This window comes from Anticarsia gemmatalis, chromosome 2 (assembly GCF_050436995.1).
Source record: "Anticarsia gemmatalis isolate Benzon Research Colony breed Stoneville strain chromosome 2, ilAntGemm2 primary, whole genome shotgun sequence".
NCBI lineage: Eukaryota > Metazoa > Arthropoda > Insecta > Lepidoptera > Erebidae > Anticarsia > Anticarsia gemmatalis.
In genome coordinates this window covers 9,341,603-9,369,391 of record NC_134746.1, presented here as the reverse complement: position 1 = coordinate 9,369,391, position 27,789 = coordinate 9,341,603, and the positions used below count along the sequence as shown (strand labels likewise).

Sequence of the window (27,789 nt, the reverse complement as noted above, 5' to 3'; positions counted from 1 at the left end):
ATTAACGTTTTTCATTAAAAAAACATTGGGAAGGTATGTTTCGTTTGAAGATTCCGCCATATTTATCATTATTTACATCTGTTTTGGGAAATGGGGAAATTTTTCCATTCAAAGCCCATGATGTAACTGAAATATGTATCTAATTGAAAAGATCTGTTTGATCCTTTCAGAGATACAAAAACATTTAGGTCTATCATTCGTAATATAAAACAATTCTCGATTATGCTATGAATTATAATACGTCAGACTGCCAACAGTAACAAACATCTAATCGTTAAATAAATAAAAAATAGAATTGCGGACATTAAATTAACTTTACTAAGAACTTGAAATCGAAGCCTCCAGCCATAACCCCGTGGGAATTCCCAGCTCAATTCTAAAACGAATAAATACATATTATGATTCATGCATACTTTATGCGGTTTGCGTACACATGATCGGTAATACTAAACACATATTTATACTAAACATGTCAACTTGAATTGAACAAATAAAAACTACATAGGTATAACAATATAAATTGTTTATGATACACGAACATGTAACTACAATTATGAGGTTATAGTATATAATAACTAATCCGATTTGAATAAAAAATAATGCGTACTTTAAATGATATCAATATTCAGAATAAGCTTGTGCAATTCCGTATAAATTCGGCCTATAGATCAATCACCCCAGGGCTTAAAAGATCTCGTGCCAACTGTTTCGAATGTTTCATTGTATAGATACAGTTTTATTTCGATATCATTATGCCTATTAAATCACCGTATAACAGCTCTATTTAACACATATTTATGTATTCATTTAAAAAGGCGTGGTTTAGAATAACAGTGAAATAACACCTGTTTAAAAATTGTAAAACGCGACGTCTAAACCGTTCTGATGAGGTGATAAAATGTCAACAATCTGAGTCACTGCTCACATGGCTGGCTTGTTAATGATTTTATTATAAAAAATAAGATTTTAGAGTCGAATGGAATATTGTTATCCGTTCTAAATTATGTTAATTGCAAGCTAGTTAAGCGCAATCGATTACCAGAAAAGTCTATAGCTTGAAGTTATTTCCATTTCTTTAAATTGCAAACTCTTTATGAAGGTATTTTATTATAGGTACGATGTTGACTTTTTTAAATATTTTGCTGTCGCGACAGTCAATGAGGAAGTTGTTCGCAAGACTGCCACTATGCCAAAAATACCGTGTAGTAACCAAAAACGATTTATTGAGAAACAAAACTGGTTTATTCAATGTTTCCAACCCGTAAGAATCAGGAAACCCTAGAACGGACACCCGATCGCCTTGAGTAATCGTTTATATTGCATGCTGTGACAGCTTCAACACAGTTAACTCCTTAATATGTTAACTGATAGAGTTTCATTCAAATTAAAAACTTGTTTTACGCATCATTTAACTCGTCATTTTTTAAGCTCGCAGGCAAAGGCAATAGACCGTATAATATCAAATTATCTTCGATTTTGAATAAATAAATAAAGAACAGTCAATAATCCGTTAACTGATTTAGTTTTCGTTCGGTTATCTATATAGACTCCAAAACCTAAAGAACGTGACTTGGCAAAGGAAATAAAAGACTTTGTTTGCCACAAGGCTTTGTTTGTATGTTCACCAAAGTAGCGTTAAAACGGGTGCCTTGACCTGACAATGACGGGCCTTTTACAATCGAAGATTTTTGTGCACCGGCCAAGAGAAAAACAGGTAAAAATAGTCCTTTGTGCCTGATAGATAATCCGTTTATCAGAGCTGCTGATTGAAATACAATAGATACAATTGAATAGACAATGACATTCAATATGGAGAGTGGACCGATTGGCAAGGGCGTTGAGTCCCACTTAGCCTCGTACCTCAATGAATAACGACTTTACTTGTGGTCTGTCGTACTGCGAACCTGTTATTACGATAACTGATATAGATACTAGGAATTATGAAAGTGCTCTCAACAAATCTATACTGTATAGTAATTACCTTTTCTCCGTATTATTGACAGGTTTTGAATTTAATTGCGGAGATTATTTCGCGAAATATAATTTACGTGTGTTCCGATCACGTCACAAATAATAACGACTTATGATTCACATATTCTTAGAGATACTTTTACTACACTCGTTTCTAAGATGGCGCCAAGAATGCGCAGTTCGTAGGATATTGTATGCTTATTGAACGCATTTAAAAGACACCTTTGACGTTAGTTGCTAAAGAAATCCTAATGAATCATCTTTAGTAACACTTGGTATTCATGTAGCATATGAAGTTGGCCATGAATTGAATTCCATGAATTGACTGCAAATTCTTAAAGACAACGCTACTATTGTATCAAAGCGCAATATTCGCTACGACCACGTCTAATATCTACAATCTAATATTAAGCCAGGAATCCAGTATCATTATTATGCATACAGTCTAATGCAAAACGGCTGTGTTTGCATTCTATTGGATTCCAAACACTGCAATAGGTCATATTGCAGATATTACTCAAAAGATCGTTTTCTGTATGCATCCGTGCAAAATGTCAGACGATACGGTGAACAGGTAAAGTCTGCTTGAAGTATTTGGAATTGTTCCAAATTTGGTGTTTACGAAACACTTGAACGAACCAAACAGTATTAAACGTTTTAAACACTCTTTGAATACACCTACAACCGCAAGATTTATGCGCTAAAGTTTCAGTAGCGATTGAAATAGCTCACCACAACATATTCCAATATAAAATGTTGGTCATAGTTTCTTTCATGGTGAATTCTTGTAATGCGTCAGTAAATACGTTAGTTCCGTTCCGCCCTTTATAATGTTTAATTTTAGATTACAAATTCAGTTTTGTTTTGCTTTCTTAGAAATCTTACCTGCCATATAACTTTCTTTACTTTCTTACAAGCTAATGATATTAGGCTCTAACTTTAAATCCATTAGTCACGTTGTTCTAAATTACCTCTTAAGTATCCATTTCACCTACATAAGCCTCAAAATTGTTATTATCGTCCACTTTAGAGGAGATAACAGTAAGACTAGGAAATACGGTCGCGTTTACGATTCTAAAAGGATACTTAGGGAAACGGGTGTTGCCATTCGAACGTGAACCAGTAGATTAAGGTGGAATGTCAACATTCTTACTGACTCAATCCAACAAACCGTGTGTCGAGTATTGCCTTGACCCGTACAATTGGTTCGTGTGACCAATCTGTGTTATAGACAGCCTATCTAGGCTCATTGAACAACCAATAAGTTTGACCGTGTACAATCGTAGTGCGTTTTGTACAATTGTTTGTCCTTGAGCATGTCTGCACATTATTTAATTGCTCTGTGCATTTCAATTGTCATAATTGGTGTTTAAATTATACTATTCATATTGATCTTTCCTTCATGTTATGACGCAAGGCGATACATATATGGGTTAATTTTGTCCGTGTATTTTTAACCGGGCTATTTTTCGGTACCTAATAAGGTATTGTAATTAAAATAAATATTCGAAGTGCATACCTACCTAATAAGCTGAGAAAAATATACTCAGATTGTTAAGCTTCGTTTTGTGTTGCGATTAATAAAAAAAATTGTCTATTGGGATTTGCGAAATAAATCCATCTATCCGTTTAGCATCGCCTCGGTTCGTTTGTAGCGGAAACAGTTTTATGATCACACCATTGAAGTTAGCCGCCAGAAGAAATAGGACTTGTTCAGCCTCTTTTATGAGTTGTAACTTTGATCCACGTTACAACCTTCAAGATAGGATCGATTTAGTGTACAATAACGCTTTTCATGGCGTAAACCGATTTGTACGGCGGTCTAGTAATAAGATCGTAAATCAATTAGGGCTAGGCTATATAGCGCAGGCAACTACACTCATATAAAGATTTATGTCTGTGAAGTATTTCTTATTAGCAAAATCTTATTAAATACGCTCTAGAAAATTGATGGTTCCAGATATGAGTACTAAACGTTTATGGTTCTTGTTAGGTTTAATTAGTTTAACGAGTCTGTCTAATGAAGGCAAGCAATAACGAAGAGATCCACCCATATAATTATAAAAATATGAAACATAGGGTAGCATTTATTCCCATAGTTAAAGCAGTCGATAAATATTTTTTTTATTACAGGCCGAATATTATTGCTAAACTGTCATAAAACTCCAAAAATAATGAAAAGATACACTCGGGCCCATTACACTTCAGTGCGATTAAAATCGTGATTCTGGCAGTGGCCGGCAGGGCTTTTTTTGTAACTTGTTGTGGTTCTCGGAACTTCCTTAAAGAAGCATCAATTTGCCGCGGCTTTGCTTCACTCGGGCCGACGACCTTCGCATAGTGAGTCATTTATAGTGATTAAGTTGAGGAAACGAGACTGATGGACAACGACCACATGGAAGAAATTACGGAAATATTCCTCATACTGTCTCTTTATCTATGAGTATGCATTGCGAGTACTGCGACACTTTAAGTTCCCTGCTATAAGATAGAGACGCGCGTTCATCTGTAATCGCGCCCACGCTTACGTTATTTACACAACATTTTACACAACTATCATTAAGATACATGAGTAGAGCAATTATGCGTTTACCTCTAATTTCGGTTGCGTCACTGGGTCAAATATTACGTTTCGTAATTGTACAGAAGAAAAAGAATTATTGACATACTGTGACAAACGATGTTCAATTAAATTTATAGTCTGTGATATAACGGAAGGACGGTGTCAATACGTGACATAATAGGTACTCACTAAGTAAATACGCAGCTAAATAAAAGTAATATGTAATATTTAACAATGGCATGGTGTTTAGGTGTGATAAGAGCGTTCGTTCTGACGTCATGCGTGGGTGAACACCGACATTCCTACTAGGTAGTTACGCCCAAACGTGAAATTTAATCCTTTTGAAGAGAAGGTTCAAAATTTTCAATAAAAATAAACGTCGGTCCAAAACAAAACTTGTCGCTATCTCGCAAAATTAAAAGGGTTCGTAAAATTATGCAAAAATAAATGAAATGCACGGTCCCAAAATCGTAAGAGCATCTCAAGTGCATTGTAAACCGGAATGATTCATGAATATCGGTATAAGTACGGTTTTTTCCGTAACGGGTTCCAAATAACACGTCGTTTATTTTTCACCGCCTTGTGGCATTTATGCATTTTTGAACCACAATCATTTGGAAAATTTCCTTGTGTTTACGTTTGTGGAATTACACAGGCCCCGATAATAATTAATTTTGTGCGTATATAGGTTGATATTAATTAACGTAGTTCTGTACAAAATATATTTTTCTCACTGTCTTCTGGTAACAAAAATGCAAATGGCACGGGTTACCAGAAGTAATACTAAAAATTAATGTCAGTAAAGGCAAGTTTAGCAAAAATGCCACGTAAGTTCACACACATTAAATAAACAAATATGATTAACACGTAATCTCAGTTATGACAACAATTTAAGCGTCCCTTTTATTAACATGAACGTTTATTATCCGAGATAATAACGCATAGTAGTAATAAAGCGAGAGAGCGCGGTGTACCGCGGCGGTGCGCGTGCGCCGGCGACCTTTTAACACGCGCGCCGTTATGACTATATTGTCACACTAATGTATTAAATTATCCAGATAGCTGGCTTACTCCCTACTTAATAAACAGTTGTTGTTTATTATCATTGATATAGGACTCTGAATTACGAGTATATGCATCAAAGCTATCGGAAAATCAAACGTTTTGAAACATTTTCGAGTTGCTTAGTTTTTTTTATTGAGCCGAGTTGCTTAAGTTTGATCGTCACATTCTTTTATGGTTGCGTTGTAAGATTAGTCACTAATTCCAAGATATACCAACCTTGTCCGGGATTAGTGGCAAGGCATTATTAGCATCTTCTTGTACGTTTTTCTTTACTAAACCTTTTTGGGTATCTTCCCAAGTCCCCTCTGAACTCTGTAAGCTTATTTATGTAGCAATAAACATTGAGATAAAATATTCGTTATCTTCACTCAGGTAGGCGATGGTTGAGCCTTTATTATACAAATGTGAGCATTTTCCTCAATCATTGTTTATGGATAAAGTACATTTACGTGATCAGAATTCTTAAAATCGAATACTTCCTCATCTGTTACATAAAGTATCTGAAACTACTGCGTAAAATGTAATGTTTATCGGTACGCGGACAGGGTTCTTTACATTTTATAGTTCCCAAGAGGACGGTAAGCAGTCCTCTAATAGCCATTCGCAGGATATTGCTAAAGTTTTCGCCTTCAAAACGCCAAGTAGAACTTTCATACGACTGGAGTCGTGATTCTTATCTCGCTGTCATTAATATGCCGTTCATAACAAAGCTTTATGCAAACGAAATCCTTGTGCTAGTTTCGTTTTTCTTGGAAACTTTTATTTGTATCACAAATTCGCCCGCATAGAGGTAATTTCTGTTGCCAAAGTCGGTTAGAAGTGTAGCCGCAACGTTGAGGGGAAACATCAAACAAAAGATTTGAAGTAACCGTGCTATGAGCCGTGTACCGTAGGATAGGATGTATATCGTGTTGTACTTGCCACAGCTCGGCGCACCCGCGGTTGTGGTGAAAGACAACAATTTGTCAGAATTCGTTTTATAAATTGTGTGCTCTTTCGCAAATTAAATGATAGGCCTGAGTCTCTCGCGGTTAGCGAAACCTTGGCTTAGTAGAAACATAATTTTATTTACATTTAAATACAACTTAACTTGCCTTCAGTTAACTAGAAAGTATCTAGTGAAGTTGTAGATTCAATGTCACTAAAATTAATAAATAATTAATATTTTTACCTAAGTAACTGGTTCAATCAGAAAGACAGCGGTTTTGTTGAAAGGTTTGTTTAAAAGAGTATCGTCCGCGCACATAACAAACGTAGTTACAAAGAATTACCATGTGTAAAGATTCAAAGTTAACAAACACGGTATTGTTACATGATTGACAGCTCTTACGTTGAAAACGTCTCACACTTCACGATTGTTGACAGGTGTATTTTCCGTTCACTCGGTGTAAAATGCCTGACTTTTCAAGGAAATTATTTTTAAAGAGTACCTTTTTTTCAACTCACAACTATTAATTGGACTAGTCTAGACATATTTCGGGTTAAGTGTTATTCGCTATGTGTTGCTACCAACATAAGGGTGAGTTTAGAATGTTTTGCTTATAAACTCAGCTTTCAAAGAAGCATATACCTACGAAATAGGAACTCAATAAACTCAATTCGCAATAAGCCATAACTATTTGGATAATACCGCCCAGTAGCAGCAGCTGGAATAAGGCGCGTCGGTCTTGATAGAGTGCTTCTTTATATCCGACCGCAGTACGTGATCGAGTTCGATATTAGACTCGGTACATTAACCGTTTGTTTCACAAATGACAGTTTTGGGTCTTTGAACTTTGCTCTGACGTGATCTATGCAATCATGGGATCAGACAAAACCAGTATCTTCGATACAGTTAATAGGCTTGGCTCGACGTTTGTCAATGACTAATTGAGTACATACTTTGACACAATACTGACTTCGTATTTCAATGCATCGTTAATTTTGATAGAGTATTTGCATATTCTTACTGTAAATGTAATTTTTGTTTAAGTATAAAGTGTTTCCTTGTTCAAATCGTATATTTTAAAATATTAGGCACACAGCTGGATGGTCATAAAATAAGAAACTGTTAAGTTTTGAGTTTTCTTGTGCGAAGCTTCTTATATAATTGTTCACCACTTAAACCCGTCTACAATATAATTGTATAGTAACTTGTATACTGTTTAGTTAATTCATATAACATTCAATTACGTAAGTGTGTGTACTTCCATCTGTATGCTAGTTCATTGCCTGAGACCTTTGTGATAAACAAATGAATGGCACGTTGTGTCAAGGCATACAAATACCGTATCTGTGAGTTCAATTCAATTCTATTCTGAAACGATCACAGAGAGACGAGCGAATTCCTCTTATTGTATTAGCATAGAAAAGTACCACATTACGCGTCAACTGCACACATCCTATCTACAATAGAATTGTCCTTGCGAACATGATTCAAGTATCTTATTCCCACAGTGTCATTCAAAGTAACCACGCTTCAAAATCTTATTTCTAGCAAGTATAAACATTGTAGGTTTATTATTCCTCTGACAGTACAATTGCCAATTTAATTTTCGTAGTCATTAGTCGTCTTAGCAAGTACTAAAACGGTCGGAATATCAAAAGTAACGGTTCCTGTCAGAACAAAGACCGTCAATTTGCAAATTACAGCATTTAAAGAAACAGTAACATTTAAATGCAAAGGTTTGTTTTTTGGTTCGGGTTCATGGAACCATATCGACGAGGTTGAAGTTAATTGTTGTAATTGCGAAGACGAGGCAAAAAAGTAGCGGGGCTACTTCCTCAATCCAACAGTTGTGGACAAGAATAACGTAATGAAATGTTCCAATTGAAATCACAATGTATTAAAGTTTACTATACGGGTTCGACGTACAACCACACAAAGTAAAAAAGACAAAGGAAGCTCAGTTTTCCGAAAACAATTTCATTATACTCTGTGGTCAACAAAAGAAAAACTAAACAATGCTATGCAGTCAAGATACTGTCATTTTCCACGAACCAGTTACATTAGCCTACTAGATTATTAATGGCATTCGTCTGTTTCTTTCACACATTTGAAATCTAGCTATGTTATTTGCATATCGTGACTCGTCGCTTCCAGTTCGGCGTACTTCGGGGTACTTGGTCGGCGATTGCGTATGCGCAGCGTGCCCGGGGCTTCCTGTTAATGAAGCGGCTACCGCCATGTGCCGTGAACTCCAAGCACTTGGTGCCAGTCATTGATGTTAAGTGGCCGGATAAGGCATTAGCAATGACGCGGTTATACATCTAAATCATAGCGCCTGTTGCCGACTGACTGATGGAAAACTAGTACGGAGTTAGACACAGTTTTGATGCGCCAATTTGTTCTTTCTCAAATGAGGAGCTAAGGTCGTTAGTCTTTCCATATATGGTGACACAGGATTAGATTTAACAAAATGGTTTTAATTAATGACTTTATTTCAAAACTATTATTCCATTTAAAATTGGAGAGTCTTTAATGCCAAGGATGGTAAAATAATAAAATGTTATATGCAAAATATTTTAAAGACGAGTCGCAAGAGTTACTGGCTTCAATATACATACGATGACCGAGCATGAAGGCGCCATATCATTCATCGACTGAAGATTGTTTCGCAAACTGGCGATAAATTGTATACGATAGTACTAAACTATGCAATCAACGGACCGATCGTAAATTATTCTCGCGATCAATGGAATGGAATGTTCACCAACAGGTTCGAACTAAAAATTATTACCAATTTTTATCATCAGCCGAAGTTGAAGCATGACTAAATATATCATTTATTAGATCTGGAGATTCAGAGCTAAATATAGACACGATCATCGGAATGAAAAATGTCGATCGTTAATCTAAAAACAAGCTTTGAAAGTATGTTGACTTACAATATTGATTCAACATGACGTAGTTTATTCTTGATACATTCTACTGGAAGTTTTATGTTATTTATTTCTGTGAAAACGACTCTTGTGTTTACGTGCGAGTGATGCGTATATTCTTATAACCTGTAGGTGTGATTCATATCCTACGTCTTAATATTTTCTTCACAGGAAGTTTATGGAAATGTAAAACTAGTTGTAAACACGATTTTCTCTGTAGTTTTCTCAATATCTCACGCTTATTGACTCGTGTGAGTTGTGTTAAATTTACCACTTTCACACAAAAGCGTAATATGACGCAAACACGTAAAGAAGCCCAAATAGTACAAATTGGTGAGCAAACAAATCGGATCCGTGTGTCACTTACTCACTGGGTCACTTACGTAAGATGCTGTCGATTGAATGAAAAATACCAGTTTGAGTGTCACACTTGTTTACTTTACTGATAGAAAATGTCTGTCGTAAGTGGGAAACGTCACATACGATATAATCGATTTAAAACTTGTGTTTTTACATAAACCAATTTGTCACTTTAATAGTCGATTATATGGTATAATGTATATCGTATGAAGAACATAGAAACATAATATGATTCTATAAAAAGAAGACAGTCAAATACAGTCGGTTAGTATAAAATTGGCGTGAAAGATACGATCGAGTTGTTAGATGTAAACCTCAAACGAGAATATTGCTCTACTGCGCCGTATAGATTATCGTCAAATGAAGGAAATGCTCCACTAAGGAATGGTCTAGAAATCTATCATTACGTATCTGCGACGCGACAATCTTTAAGCTCTATGTATTATGCGTGCGCGCATGTGTGCGCTCGTGATCGCCGCGTGAGGGAAAATCGTGCGCACTACATATTTATACCAAGCATTGAATATAATATTTAAATTAACTATTTAAATGATTCTGATAAAAGCTCTCGTTCCTATTAACTATAAAATATAAATGACTATTAATGAATCATCGCAATTAACAATTGTGAGCAATCACGAATCCTTTATCGTTATCATAATCAACATCCTTTATGGAACACTAAGAACGATTATAAATCGTTAGATAATCTAGCTAAATAATATTATTATCAGACCCTTCACGTGCAGAGGATACGAGTATTAACCATTCTTAAACTCATAACAATTTGTGGAAATAATTATGAATAAATTTAAACTTACAACAAAAGCTAATAAATATATTTTACAAAAGATCATTGATTTCCTTATCTTTTAGCAATTATTCAATTAATATTAATTGAGTTAAAAACGTACACATATAATTACCGTAAAATAACGTTAAAACAATTACCTACTTGAATGTAAACAAGTATACAATATAATAAAGACGGGCAATAAACTACAATTAAGGCTTTATTACACACGCAACATGTAGATAAAACTTATATAGAGGATGTACTAACAAATATATAAGATATAAACATTTTCATTTATATAACCAGAAGGATTAGTAAACATTTCCTTTTAAAACCACCCGTATAAAATATTTATGGTAGAAAGATATCGTTATGTAAAAATGTAGAGTTGCGTGCTGGTATTTCAAACATATTTCCTCGGGAGTATTATTTGTATTTAGCATAACGATGTAAATAGGCTTATCTGATAGCCATGAAACTCTCGCTTTCAGACACACGAGATACCTTCGCTATCGACAACATCTTTCCGTGATCGACGATATTTACATACAATAACAAAAACCCTATCGAATCTCTTCAATTTAACATAGGTATTCTGTTTATAGTTCGGCCTTAAAATAATACATTTACATGGCTATACAATGAATGGTATTAAATATAATATTATGAATTTTGAAACTCATTAACAATCCACGCCAAGGCATTACTCACGAACCGTAAAAATTGTTTTTGAATAAAATTATTTGCTCCATTTCATGGATTATTATTGTAGAAGTTAAACGTCAACAAAATATTATGATGACAAATAAGTGTCTTTTCAAAATTTATTTAAAAAAGATTTGGAATATTGTATTTGTACGAGAGTTAATGGAATTTCGTTCTCATAACCGGATTGACAATTCGCACTTGATCTTAAATCAACATATTTATGCTAAGATACTTGTAAATATTTACAAAAAAATACTCTTAAATATTCGATTGCAATATAACTTCTCATTTGTCAGTATCCGTCGGTCATCGTAACACAAGAATCTCTCAATAACTTCGTCATATTGTTGAATATGTTACTATGTTCATAGCTCCGTGTGTCATGACATAAACAAACACAAATTATGCACTAACGTCAGACTTGTCATGCTTTACACGTATGCAGGTTGGTTTAACTTAAGTGGGCATTATAATCGGTTTAAGTAAAACACTTTCGCCTATGAAGGTCGTACTGTGCTTTGAATGTAACGCCGTCTGCGGCACTGCGCCCGCGCAACCGTCCGCTATGAATAACTATTGCTTACGTAGAGCCACATAATGAGATGAGTTTAAGCTACTTATCGACACCTGTCTGCTTATTCGATTCGCAACCTTGGACTCATAATCACTTATTCTTTTTATTTGAACAATAAGTTGCAATTCAATTCTTATAACCCGATTATGTTAGAACTCTACTTAGTTAGATGAAATTGGAGCTATTATAGTAATCATCACGTTTTATGGTACATAATTATCGCATTCGTAATAAAGCAAACGTTATTAGTATTGAAAATCCAATTACACGTTCATTACGATTGTAATACCTGTTACCACGTGTAATAAAGGTCTCAGCGATACAGTGACTCATTAACACTAATACGAACGTATTCATAAGATTTCTTCGTCCTTTCATAAAGCGGTTGAAGGTGGAAAATTTGCCACGTTGTTATGAGGTCCATATTGAATGACTCAGATAAATTAAATATGTCTGCGATAACCTTACACAAGTTACCTACTACACCTTAGTTCTACACACAAATAGTATAAACCTCGGAAAAGGGCATAAATACAATCTGAAAACAGATATTTGTTGTATTTAATTAGTTATCGCTGTAGCGGTGAGGCAATGTTTCACCGCCGCGGCCGGACGCCGCCGCACTCATTAGCTAGTTATTTGCGATGTGCAGCCTTAAGTATCCTGCACTTTAATAGTTTAGATCGCTATCTCCTAGTGTTTTATGGTTCCTAAATTCAGGAGACACGGTTTTGTTAGAGGATGCACCGTTTACCTCATTGCATAAGCAATTGCGTCAATTATCTACTTGTGTTCTGTGAAAAAATACTTAGTAAACAGAATAATGGTAAACTGGTTAAAATAATCTATGTACATTTACTGAATTGTATCTTGGATTTCCTTACTTGAAACTGATTATTCGTCCGACAAGAACGACTTCTCATAAAGGTAGTTGATGTATGCGAATGTAGGTTACCCCAAAGTCGCTAGTTTCAGTCATTTTCGACCCACTTGCCTCGATGTTCGATGCAAATGTGTTTCAAGGTTTATCCAAGTAGGGTGGAGTGACATTCAACGATACAGATTCAGGTATGAGAATTCACGATTTAAGATGCATAAGGCAACGAGAAATATGGTACAACAATGTTAAAACTCTCACATGACCTATGGGGGTTACGCACACAGACACGTTTCTCTATGGTTGTAACTACTTGTAACGGCCGGCTAGCGGTGATGGATGTCCACCGCAAAAGCTTACATATTTGCATAGTTGGTAGAAACTGAATAGTTAAAATCACTGTAGTAGAATTCCTGGTTGCCATAAGAACTTACGACGTATTGTGTGAACGTTGACAAAGTAAGCTATGCTGTAAGAACGAACCATTCGTGCACCTGCTTGCTTTTTACTGCCACTTTCGATGTAAATATAAATGTTGTACGTGTTTCAATATGATTTATTGTAATATATTTTGCGGTCACATTATTATCTACTTACTAGGGCCCCCGCGGCGTTTACAGAGGCGTGCTACTTATTGCATTTGCTAGTGAATCTGAACATGAATGAGATTTTCCTCAAAGTAAGAATATTTTTCGATTCGTTAAATGTTCTATTAGATTCTATACTTATATCGTTATTTTCTCATACTAAGATGATAGATAAAACGGCTATAACGTAGCCATAAGAAATAAAACCACAATGAAAACCATTGAGGGAGTTAATGGCGAGCGAAGTGGACTACTGGCCGGCCAATAGTGGTCATCTAATCTAATAACTATTTCATCGTTGGCAGTAGTTTTACGGTTGGATGCTATTACGGAGTCAAGGCCAGCGGTTACCGTCTATCAAAATAATTGATTTTTCTCGCAAACAAAGTTAAAATACATGCCAATGTTTCAGGGCTTTTTGCAGTCGTTTTTTAGCTTGTAAATTGTCTGTACAGAGCATAGTTTTGAAATCAATTAAGTAAAGCTTTAGTTTTTTTAAAGTCAACAATGAATGCTTAGCATTTGACGTAAAAACTATTTATAAATTTTATCAAAAATCACTTATGACAGCTTCTAATAGGTACAAAATAAATAAATTATCTACTATATGACCTAACTAGCTGAAAGTAAAAACCCTGAAGTGTTAGACATAGGTACCAGAATATCTTCAAATTACCATAAACGTCCTCACGGGAGTCATTACTCACCGTCGTTCGCGTGGCTTTTACGCGTCAATAAAAAACCACTGACTAACGAAATATGGCATAGCACCTACTATATACACTATACAAGTATACAATAGCGCGAGGAGCTCGTGGCTTAGTTTACAACAGCCGAACGGATCGATCTCTGAGGTTAAGCTACGCTTGCCGAGGTTGTTCCGTGGATGGGTGACCATCTTATACATATCGAGTTTCTCCGTGTTTTCGGAAGGCACGTTAAATTGTGGGTCCCGGCTGTCATTTTCGAAGATCTTTGACAATCGTTAACAGTAGTCAGAAGCTTGAAAGTCTGACAACCAGTCTTACCGAAGGGTATCGTGTTAATACCCAAGTAACTGGGTTGTGGAGGTCAGATAGGCAGTCGCTCCATGTAAAACACTGGTATCCAGCTGCATCCGGTAAGACTGGAAGCCGACTCCAACATAGTTTGGAACAAAGGCTAAGCGAATATATATAAGTATACAATAGCGCAATTCTGTACAGTCGGTACTGTCGAGTATCGAGAGTTTGACATTTAAAATGTACTGCCAAAATAGTTCTTACGGAGCCCGGTAGAGGCGCTAATCAGATTTTCGTGAAAAATTTCACGATAGCTAGTCGGTTGTCGGTAGGCGATAGTGGTAGAGAATCGAACTACAGTCGCACGATTCTCTACAATTGGAGCCATCGAGTATCGAGAGGTTGACATTTAAAATATACTGCCAAAATAGTTTCTACGACGCCGGCTAGAAGCGCTAAACCGATGGTCATACTTTTTTCGATAGCTAGCCAGTTGTCGGTGGTCGATAGTAGTAGAGAATTGAGCTACAGGTATAGTTAGGCCACTCGGGTACTTGACGAGACTTGCCTGTATAATTCAAAAGCTAATCAAGGCCAAAGGAAGCCGACTGTAGGTCAAAGTAATTTTATTCTTCAGTACTATTTGCTCAGAAATTCTAATAATGTAGGTTGAAATTACCACCGCATTTAATATCGAAGGCTGTATGAATAAGAAATTATTTAAAATTTCACTTGAAAAGCTGTGCATCAATTATGTACCAGGATTATAAGCTAAGATAAAACTGTGAGATCATACCCGCAGTTTATTATACACGAGATAGAACTTATCCTGATTTAATATAAAACGATCCTTTTTTCATAAATTATAATAATCACTATAATTTATAACAAAAATAGTTCTACTAAATAATGCAAAACGTTTTCGTGTTAACGGATTACATTGTAGAGACTGTAATTATAATCGTCTTCGTTTGAGATGATAAGTGTGTGATAAATTAACAAGATCTTTAACATACAAATCAGTCTGGGCTAATTAAATGTTAAGAAAACATGTATCAAGCCGTCACAGAGGCGCCTCGTAAACACCGCGACCGTCTAGTTTAGAGCGCAGTCAAGCCACATCTAGTACAGTGAGTACCGCTCGCGTGTCTCAGATACATGGATTAATCCCCACAGATAATAATCTAAATAATGAACATCGAACAGATAAAACGTAATCAGAACAGACTTCGCTAATTAAAGGACGGTAAATATGCAGCTATGGCGCCGTCTGCGATGCCCAAATAACGCGTTACAAAAAGCCTTGAGTGTGTGCCAGCTTTCTTATATTTTAAGCATTTTAAAAAGTTTTGCGTATTGTGATAATGTCCAACAAGGTCATGATTAATCTTAGTTAAAAAAATGTAAAGATTTTTAATTAAGAAATAGGTTCGTATATATGTATGTAGGTAAAAGAAAATGCATTTAAAATTTTCATCTGCGCATGCTTATGTTATAATAAGGTATAAATAAAATTATTTATTTATTGTGGTTTTTTATACGCAGGTGTATTTTTTTATATCTTGTAACCCATTTAACAAGCTAGCCTGTAGTATGAATCCTGTTACAGGAATTATTATAGCGACGTTGTACAGGATCAAATGTAGTAATTATGAAGACACCATAAAGTTTCCTTGATGAGTAATTTAAAAATTAATGACTAATTTCCACGGACTCCAGTAGTAAAGCCGAGTTTTATGTCTAGTAAAACCCACTTTCCCATACATGTAGAGATGTTAGTACGTTACAGTCCTAATTAAATTAGTGAATTAAAATAAAAGATGTATTTATGATGTTGTTACAGGAGCAGTGTGTGTGCGCGGCGCCACGACGGCGCCCACCTCCACTCGCGTGCTGATGACACAATAAATTGTGATGCTGACACGAACAGGACCCTATAGGAAACTACGTCCTAGAGGACGGCGAAGGACGTTGTAGCTAACTTAACTAACTTCTAATAATGCAAGTGCCTAAATTCGTGATAATGTTGGGTAACCGTCGTAACTTAATATTTAGAGTGAGCATCGTGTTCAACATCGCCGTGCTGCTGTACGCGGCGATGCACTACTCCGGGAATAGCGCTCCGGGCGTCGAGTGGGTGCCCATCACCGTCGACGGCTCGGAGCGGAGCGCGGAGCTCAGGTACCTCAAGGAGGAGGCGCGGAATGAGAGTGAGCCGAGGACGTACCTCCCCGAGTCCAGTGCGAGGAACCTCATCGACTCTAGCGCGCGGAACCTTGTAGAATCCAGCGTACGGAATCTCGAAGAGTCCACCTCCCAAAAATCTATCCCGTCAACGATGCCTACAGTTAACAAGACTGCATCTAGCACCGTGTCTGTAGCTGACGTCGAAAAGAAGATAAGTGCCGTGCCAGTGCCCGCCGACGCGGACTTGACGAACGAGGCGCTGGACATAGCGGACGAGGACGCTTTATCCGAGGCGACCCTGGGACGTCTGCGGTCATTGCTAGCGTGCACTGAGAAAGACTTTACTTATCAGACAGTGCAACGCGGAGAGTTCTGGGTGCTTAAAAATTTCGTGCGCGCTGACCACGGCACGATACTGTGTCACGAGGCCATCACATATACGACACACGCCGGCTTCGAGTTCCTCGACAACGTGCTTCCTCTAGTAGAACGGTGAGTTACAATTTAAATTATTTACCGCGAGATTGCACTGTGATTTATACAGAACGAGTTGTAGCGCGTTATTCAGTATTGTCGCCCACAATTAGACGTGTCGTCACAGTCTGCCACTCACGATTTCTTTGGCAACGGCTCGAGCCAGAGCGGTGCCATAACAACACAGACAATACCCGAATTAAATTACCACAACAATACCATTCCAACCTTTTGTTTTCCTGTGCATTGACCAGTTATCAACAAAGAATCAAACACATTGAAAGGTGATGTGCTATGCTTTTATTGTTCTGGCTAGAAATATGATATGAGCATGAAACACAACTCTTTAGGAATAAAAAAATGAAATATTTCATTGTCAACAATCTTAAATAGAGCCTATCGAAGGTAAGCTCATATTAAGGAACGCTACATGTATTATGATTGATATTTTATTTCTCGGTTCTCTCAAAACTGCTTTGCCTAATGCCTGATTAGTTAGATTTAGATAATAAATCACATAGCCAATTAAGTATCTGTAGTAATCAACAACCTATGTAAAAAGCCTTATTTACTGAAAGACTGGAAATACACTAACGATTATGAATGTGTATTTGCATAGCTATTTTAGAGTCAAGTTCCCGGCTAGACGAGTAGACAGATCGTATCTCCGTGGTGAAATAATATATCGTAAAAGATAATGCAGTCGCTGAGTAAACACTCGATTAGTATGTTCTCTTCATCGTAAAGATGATTCACACGTTTAATCTAACACGAGGCGGTTTTCCGACCAATCAACTCTATAAGCACTGCAAAATGGAAATTTATACATTTATCTAGTCCTGATAAACAACAGCTAGAAGTAATAGGTTTCTTTAATCATAAACTAAGTTAATGCAAACTTTAAGTATAATTGTTCGATAACTATAAAGTTCGCCATTTCCCACGGTCTTAATAGAGTGGACAATTTTTATGTTAGTAAAACATGCGCCGGTTTTAGATGCTGCAGTTGTTAACTTACTGCCAAAAAACCGACGCAAAAATCATTCTTATGTCTATTGCAATAGTGTGCAAAATCGCGAGAAACCAACGACTGGTTTGATATACCGTGTCACCTGAAGAAAATATAAAGTTTTATATTCTACGTTATGGAGATTACTAGGTTTTTATGTCTGACGAGTGTGCACTACTCTATTATTATCTAGATAAGTCGTAAAATATAAGATCGTCCATTTTAAATTAACCAGACCACTGTAGGACCACATGAGGCTATAAAATGAATAACCTAAGCGCAAGAGTCATGACATTTTAGAAAAATATTTTTTTATTAAAATACTAGCTGACCTGACATAAGAGAGCATGGATCAAAATTTTCCCCATTTTTGACCCATTTTTTATTGTTACTCTGCTCCTATTCATCGTAGCGTGATGATATGTAGCCTATAGACTTCCTCGATAAATAGGCTATATAGCACTGAAAAATTAAATTTTTCAAATCGGACCAGTAGTTCCTGAGATTAGCGCGTTCAAACAAACAAACAAACAAACTCTTCAGCTTTATAATATTAGCATAGATTAAATTAATATTTTATTGACATTTGGATTATAGAGTTATATGGATCAAAAATAAATGATTGCTGGGAGCCAAGTTTTATTCCTTGAAAACATAATGAACAGAAAGGTGTCCTTGCGCAATGGAACCATTAATATCGTATTTGATGAGATGTTTGTGTCATTTCAACATATGATGTTCAATATGTATTTCGCCACTCGTTACAATAAGTCAATCAAAAGCCTACCTACATTCGTCTTTCATAATGAACCGTAATTATTCTGACTGATGCAACGATGTCTATGAACAAACACTACATATTAACAACTTGAATAGATTATAGCCTTTGATTCTTTCCATGTGTCTTTATCAAAGTGAAAGTACGCTTTAGTACTGCCCTATTTTAATTAGAAATCTTATCATTAAGTGCATATTTTACAAATTATACGTTCTTGTCTGCCAATTGCTGACTAAAGTCGCGTCGAAAATATTGCTGGTGGCACTTGAAAAACTTAATAAGTCTATTAATTGAATAATTACATGTGAACTTTAAATGGTTTAGCTGGCATAAAGATAATCGCCAATCAAATTATGCGCAATTAATTTTCGTAAAAAATCAAACAATAGAATTCGTTAAATTGGTATCGTGTCTGGCGACATTAGGCGTTTTTTCATAAACAAAACACAATGCGTAATTTATTAATAGCAGTTATTAGTGTAGTGTCAGCCCTGCAAGTATTGTGTTCAGTAACAATCGCATCGAGCATGCTTGCGTCCGCGCAGTGTCGCGCAGTGTCGCGCAGAGTCCCGCAGTGTTGCGCAGTGTCGCGCAGGACTCCTCAGTGCTGCGCAGTGCCGCGCACCCGCCTCACACGAAGCATTGTCAGCACACAATGGCGGAGTTGCCTGCACCGTTTCTTGTAATGAAACTATTCGTAGAATTTTATTGCACGAGTACTCTTTAAACCTCTTATTCCTTTGAAGTCGTTTAAGTATAAAATATATTTCAGAATTTAAAGTAAGAAGATTATTTATAAGAGTAAAACCATTGTTAGATACTTTTATCGTTATTGGCGAAGCATTACGATAGTAACTCATTTTCTATACCTAAATATAACACATAAACGAATTGAAGAACTATCAAACGTCTGCATCTAGAATGCCACAATTTATATTTCTTATCACTTATCATTCGGACAACCCTAGTGATATTTTTACTCCCACACGCTTTTATAGTTATTAGGTCATGATGTATTCATAATTGTTACATTGCAATATAATAAATGTACTTCGTTTAAATGTGATAATAATAACAAAAACTTCTGAAAGTAGGCAATATGTACTTTTCAAGGTTCTTTACTTGAACGAATTGTTTATATTTTGTTATCATTTTCACGTTTTCCGTGTAACAACAATTGGACGGATTAACGATACGAATAAGGATAAGAATAGAATATACCTATGTATTGAAGTCAATTATTTCACCTAAATATTTTTATGCAAATGGCGGCAGGATATCGTATAGAAAAACACCACGTACTTCTAACGACATTCCTTCAACAAGTAGGTGCCGTTATGTTCTATAATTCCCACCGATTAGTCTCCTAATAAGCAGAATTATCAGTAATTGCCAATTAACAGACACATTAACATCTGTAAGCAACGGTAAATACTAATAGACTTCTAAACACCTCCTTATAATCTTAATAAATTATTTTCCGTAATATTCTGCTGACATTAATTAACATAAACGATGGAAATAAAAAGTTTGAAAGCGTTAATAATGTTACATAAATTCTTTATTGCTAACTTACAACTTTCGGTTGGCGTGGCCGCGTGGGTAAACTCCTTCAGAATCACCAATTGTCACACATTATTTAATTAAGAAAACAATAAAATTTACATCTCCCATGAAATTATAATTTGGTTGCATTACTGAAGAATGTGCATTCACTTACAGTAAGCTTGTAAACGTTTATTTTTACCGTATTTCGATAAAAAGTAGCACGACTATTTATACAGATGACAATTATATTTTTCGAGAGCAGACTAAACGCCCAACTTTGATGTGGAGCATAACAAACCGCGTCTAATAGCTGTGACTTACACCCAAAGTAAAATTAGTTTACCTACTGAAGCTTGAAGCGTGCAATACATGCGCGGAGAAAACTGTTATTTTTGCGGAAAAAATCGAGGATAACATTTTAGTTTTGAGTCACACTTATAAAATAGGTAGCGCTAACAATATTATATCAGCAAGTTTGCCTTAAGGGTTCGACTCTAACAATTCAATTGTTGGTTTCGACAGACATGCAACCGTTTTCACTTATTGCTTAATGTAAATCCGTATTGCCAAAGTAAGGATATACACGAAACCATTGGCTCATAGTAAACCGGACACGCATATTACTTTTTTAAACATCGTGTTCTATTTCGACCAGCATATCTTTTCCCGTTGTTCCATTTGACCTCGTGTCATCAATGATAGAGTCGAAAATTGTTTCTCCGTAGACCAATGACCTCGAGATTTAGAGTTCAAGATTACAGGCTAGTTCTAGACCAAGTAGTTTGTGCATAAGTGACCAAAGTATGATTCCTTTTTGGAACTTTAGATGCGTTTTTTTTTATCCGTCCGCGTCACGTGAAAAAGATTCCTTGTGTTGTCGTTGTTAATGCAGTCCGACAACTTAGTAGGGAGCCTTGCCATGGACGATTTAAATATCTAGATTTTAATAACTTACTGTTGTGTATTTCTAATAAAAGTACAATGTATAAGGCAGGCCACCGTCAGCTGCATAAGTCTACGGATAAATGATGTTTAAATCCAATTTTTTTATACTTTCGATCGCTGCGAACCTTGCTTACACAGCTCTCTCTACTAAGTTGTTGAGCTAAAGCAATATTTAAGCAGCCTCAACATACAACAAATTACAGTAATAAAATATTTATGTCGTCCATATTTTTAATTTTAAGTGACCTTTGCCACACAGGTAGATAAAATCTGTTCTATGAAATTAATGACAGATAAAAATTAAAAACGGTGTTTTAAAAGCTTAGATGAATATTTTAATATGAACAACGGTGACATATAGATTGCGCATACCACTTACTTTTATTGCGAAACTGAGCTCTCTTGCCATTAAAATGGCGATGATTTGGTGTGCACGTCTTCGTTTTAAAAATAGCTTTTAGTAAATTGTTGTTAATAAATTATATAGCGTTAAGTAAATGAGGTTCTAATTTCCTATGTATGTGATATAATGGCCTAACCCCTCCTTCAAATTCAGGAGGAGACCCTTGCCTAACCGTGGGACAGTAATATGGTTTAAAAAATGCTATGTGTATAAGTTACAGACATAGATAGTTTGGGAGCTTTATCACTTCCAGACTGATGCAAGACCATATCTACTTACATTAAAACTATATGTCACAGAAAATAATTCGTTTCCTAATTAGTTGACAGCTAGGTCTTTAAATATCCTTCATTAATTAAATATCTCTACGTAAGTAGTACAATATGTTATGAGAGCCCCTTGCAATAGATTACATGGCACTTTATTCAACCTATGTTTTGAATTGCAAAACTATCACAATAGCTTATAACTATTATTAAATTACTAAGTGATTGATAGCGTTTAATATTTAGTAACAAGAATCATTTATGTATTGTATAAGAATAGATCATTAGAATCTAGGCTATGCCTACTGCCTAGTAGTAAATCTAATGGTAATGTTTTACTAAGTATTGCAACGATTGAATAAGGTACAGCCATAGTTTTTAATGGTTTGTAAAAACGACATCGAGAAACTAGCAAGGTTACCCGCTGAAAATTATAGTTCATAACGTGGATAAAAAAAATATTCAATTTTTTTGCATACAAATATTTTTGCGTTAAGTCTATCTCTGATAATAATAATTCGTTAATCATGCTTTTAAAATGCTGACTTCGACCGCCAAAAATATTTTAAGAATTTTGATTGATTCTAATTATTATGTGTCAGATGTCTTAATTACTCCTCCAACATACCTACCTAGTTAAGTGAGGATGAAAGGATGCCTACTGCTAACAAAAAAAGCAATTAACTATCTAAGATCTCTACATTCTTAAACGGAGAAGTCGTTCCGGACAATTCAACAGAAGCCCTCACACTGTTTACAATATAATAAGCAATTAGCCGTTAAAATAGGTAACGTAGTGAACAGTACGTGCTCGGGCCGTAAGTGGTTCTGTCCTTAAGCGAGGTTAGAGGACAAACTATCATTGCCACGTGTCATTGCCACTTGCCACCGCGCAACGCCTTTCGTTTCACCACACACTTAGTGCACTAACTATACTAGGTAATATAAGTTTACACTTAGTATTATACTCTTTAGCTGTAGTTATCAACCTTATAGCCAGGTGTTCAGATCGTGTTCAGAAAAATCTGCATTTTTTTATTAGAACTGTAATCACGTATTATGTAAAACACTGCGCTGCGCTAATTACTTTACCACTTTGTATGCATTACTCGGTTTTATACATTCCCAAAGTTTTAATGCGACAACCCAAGCGAAATTTTTGTTCAACGATTAATTTTGTTTGAGCCAGCTTTACTTGGCAACTTTTCCGCAGTTAAACGAGTAATCGTTAATTTGTTACCTCGTTTGTCGCACAATTTCAAGTGTATACCGACGCTTAACAACAAAAAACCAGAAGTAACTTTTTACATAATTTTTGGTTTTCAACTTTAACCTCTTTCAAGGCAAGTTATTTAAATGGTATTTTTTGTACTCGCAATCTATGGGTATTACATTTAGTGGAAAGAAACCCAGTCATAAATCATAGCACCCGCGACCCGGAAAACGAATTAAATCGGGACCGCGTGACGATCTTGAAAGTTTAATACCAAGGTTGGGTCAATCGTTTACATATGAAATAGCCCTGGACCCAACAATTGTGCAAGAGATAAGTGGTACAATTTGCGCACACGCGTCCATATCAGCGGATACGTGCGGCCGCACCGATACCGCGCTCCGCCAGCGCGCTCTGCGACGAGCTCGAGCGACGACAGCTGGACTCACTTCCACTCATGATGTGCGCTCGCGCACTGGCCCCGATTCTGTGCTTGTATCGCACCGGATTTACGGATGAGTACACGGGAATATGCACTTTCAGAATTGTAAATGTCCGATAATATATTCATTGTTCAATCGATAAACGTTATTGAACTAACGCACGCTTGTTTATTTTACTAACAGAAGTTTAAACCCATAATCAAAATATGTTAAAAATTTTGATAACTAATTAAATGATTATTCAAATTAGCCGTTTGTCGAAATATGTTTCTTCATTGAGCTCACGAGTGAAGAATTCACATGAGAAATCATTCGTTACACAATTATGTATATTAAAAGATGACATCAAGATCTTGATCTATATTCGCGTCTTCATTTAATTCTGCTTAACAGTAGTGCGTGAGTTCATCCGCCTCGAAACGTTTTCGTCATCCATAGTTGGCCTAGAAAGCACTAATAAAAAAATACGTTACTAGTTGCTGTTAATTAAATCGTAGATCTAATTCGCGTATAGCACTCGGATATCACGCGAGGTACCCAAATATCTAGTCGAATAACTATGTTAATACGAAACCGGTTCGCGATCATCTCTAGTTTCCACCACGAAAAGTGAAAATGCGCGCATCGAGGTGTGTTATGTTGACACGGAGATTGTAGACAGAATACTCGTTACCTGTATCCAGTGTCACATACAAGTTAGCCAGAAATAGCTCCTTCAGCCAGGAATAACTCTATGTCATTAAGGGAATAAGCAACTTTGTAATTTCTTAGAACTTGCATATTTTATATTTATTAAGACTCCTTATTCTTGTTCCGTACTTTATGCTTTTATCGTTGATGGCATAACAATCTGAGAAAGGTTTGATTGAAATGCTGATCTTTGCCGGAAGCCTGGACCTGACATAGCCTATCCCAGATAAATCTTAACAGATGTAGATTGTATCTAACAGCAAATTTTACGATGTTGTATATTTATGAAGCAAGATGGGGACGTACGGCGCACAGACATTACTTTAGGAATTAAACACGTGCGTGACTATGTTTTAGCACGTGTAGAACGGTCAAAGTCCGATAACATCTTTTTTGTAAACGATTTTAGAGGTCACATCATTCATACTCATTACCTGAGCCTTGTAGTAGTCGTATAAAAAACTACCAAACACAAATCGATAATTCATTAAAAATACATAGAAATTTTTAAAGAGCCGTTGATGGATTGTTTCGTGGAATCACAACGCAACCGGTTCGTTCAACCGAAAATGAAAATAATTACGTAAGTTAGGGCGAGACCCTCATCACATACAATAGGCACTTTTTATTTACTTTACTTATAATGGAGAAGCACACACTAGCGTGCATGAATATACGAGCGGTAGCTAGAACAAATATTACAACATTACTTACATATTTGAATTTTGAAATCTCTTTAATGCAATCGCTGTGAACCTTTTAAGAGCTCGTTTATTTGAAGTGAAATTCATCTTCATAGTGCTTCAAATGATTACAAAATAAGTAGCGGAAGGCATTGGGGTGAAAGGCTACACGAGATCATTATGAAATGTTTTAGAACTATTTCCTAGTCTGGTTCATGCGAATATATGCTTGCGAATCATCAACACTCAGTACAATCTACTCGTATTTCCAACATAATTACACCGTAGTCTGTCTAATATGGAGAAAACGTGTTAGAATAGGAAAGACCACCTTTCTTATTAGAAAACGGTAAAGTGAGGCATAAATATGAAATGGCTACATAATAGCAAATAATGAAACAGTACCTACAGTTTATGACATCGTAAACTTGTTCAGCACTTGAAAAACGATTCAATCACAATAAATCAGTTGTTTACCTGCGTTGTATCGATTATGAAACCTCTTATCATGTTCGTTAAGAATAATTGCTTTCACCGTTTATGTTCTGCAAGCATTCAAGTTTTACCGTCTTCCTAAATATCTCCTAATTAGTACGTAGTAGTTTACTTCATAATCTAAAGATCCTGTAAGCTATTTAAGAATCTCGTATTTGAAAAGACTGAGATTTTCGTAAATAATATCGTGTTAAATCCGTTCATGACTTCGAAAGTTTCAAGGTTAATTTAATCCGCAACTAGAGCACCTTGGAAAACAGGCTTATTACATTACTTTGATTAAAGATAATGTTGACTGTCTTTTAAAATTACCAGAAGCTAAGATTACGCTATAATGTACAATGTTCCGGGAAACATTGAAAGCTCTCATCGCCGCCAGCACCCCTGCTATTGTTGCAACGACCACTTTCGCTGCACTCTCTCCCTCCATCATCCTGTATTGCAATTTTCACGTAGGCCACAATCGATCATTTCGTAAAATCACCTTTTATCCTAATTAAATTCCTAATACTAAGCAAATAAAGTTGCAAATACAATGCAGCCGTAATGATGTAAGTGTTGAACGGGTAGGAAGAACTTGAAACCAGTTCCAGCGGAACACGTGCTCGACTGGTAAATTATTCGCTCCAATTATATTGTAATGCAATCTAGTTTGTTTTATCCACACAGATACTGGTTTACAGATAGGATTGCCTATTTTTGTAATAAGAGCACTTCAAATATTGACGTCATCGAAGTCGTTAACACCAATCGGTATTCATTGACATTAATATTGACTCTAAACACAGTTGTCTAAACCTCGAGCAGGTTGCACTTGAAATATTTAAACAAACATGGGTGTAACATAAGCTATGACAAGCGTCTCAAGTGTAAGTAGCATAAGCGATTGCCGTATTATAGTAGTAGTAGCGCTGTTACCGGTTGCATTGTAATAATGAACTTGTCGTTAGTTGCACAAACAGGACTCTAATGGTAACCGCAAACAACGGAAAACTAAGGAGCGGTTCGCGTGCGCACCGACATTGAATAATGAGAAGCCACGAGATGGCACGAAATTGAAGTATGTTTTATTTTAATGAAGCCCGATGTGGGACAACCGTTGTGCGCCACGACTGATTTACTAATGATGCAACTTCACCTGAAAACGTACTTGATTGATTTTAGAATGTAGGAAGCCATTAGTGCCACGAAATGTTTATAGCGGAGCCTTATCCGATAGTCCATTTGTGCTTTTGAATTTATGTACCTCGTGTTCAGAAAATGACCGGTAACTGTAATTTAGATTACCGTCGAACGCATGCGTCATAAACCCGCCCATTAAGTTGTTTCATTGCAGACGAATGCGATTTATAGTGCAACATGTAGGTAGTAAACTTATCTCCGACCGACGAGTGATGTTATGGAAACCTCAATAAAAGTTGGACTTTAATAACAGTCATGTCAGTTCCGGGTAATTCGTTATAAAATTGAAAATTTGAACTCATCCATTGGCGTCGGGTATTAGTACATGTGGGGCGTTGATGCATACATTGCGGGCGGGTACATTAACAAACAGGTGTAGTGTGTGTGTAGTGTGTTGTGTGGAGCGCGGCGGTGCGGTGCGGCATTGTGGTGCGGCGGCGTGGTGCGGCCCGGCTCGCGTGACGTCTTGCGGTCAACCCAGATGAGCCAAGTGCACCGTCTCCCATTACGGCATCACCATCTCTGTACTGTTATCCGCATAGCGACTGCGGTCACACATGTAGGTCGAACACTTGAACATGAAATTAAATTTATGGTTTGTAAGAATTCCAACGTTAATTGCGACCGTGCGAGTACGTGCGTTAGCAATGATCGATCGACGATAAAATTGACTTGTCGATATGGGAAACTGACTGCAAGAAGTGTTTCGTAAAAAAGGAACACCGCATAAGGTGTAATCGGCGCGTAAAATATGTTCTCTATTTTATATCGGCACGATAAGATCAAAAGCGGGTCTGGAATAGTTTTGCTCTGAGCGTTTATAACTCACTTTTTCACTTTTAACGTCAAGATATCGAAGATAAACTCTCGGCGGCGCACGACGTGAATTGTTCTTCTAAAATGTGAGCTTAAAATGTTAGCCGTCAAGTGATATAACATTGAAGCTAATGTTACGTAATAACAAACATTGAATAAGGTCAGCTGATAAGTGAACTCACGCAAACACTTAGAGAACACGACTTCGAAGGTCCTTGGATCGTAACAAGTACATTAAGGATCACTCCAAAAATGTCTATAGTCACTAACGATATAAGATAACAATGGACTGTT

At 36.3% G+C, this 27,789-nt stretch overlaps 1 protein-coding gene across 1 annotated transcript in view; it reads left to right on the top strand.

Moving 5' to 3' along the window:
- LOC142983782 (beta-1,4-glucuronyltransferase 1) overlaps nt 1-27,789 on the top strand; it is a 62,666-nt gene that overhangs the window by 17,363 nt on the left and 17,514 nt on the right. Inside the window, exon 2 of the mRNA XM_076130821.1 lies at nt 16,207-17,042. Within this exon, the coding sequence (XP_075986936.1) occupies nt 16,363-17,042 (680 nt within the window). The 5' untranslated portion in view covers nt 16,207-16,362. The remainder of the gene's footprint in view (nt 1-16,206; nt 17,043-27,789) is intronic.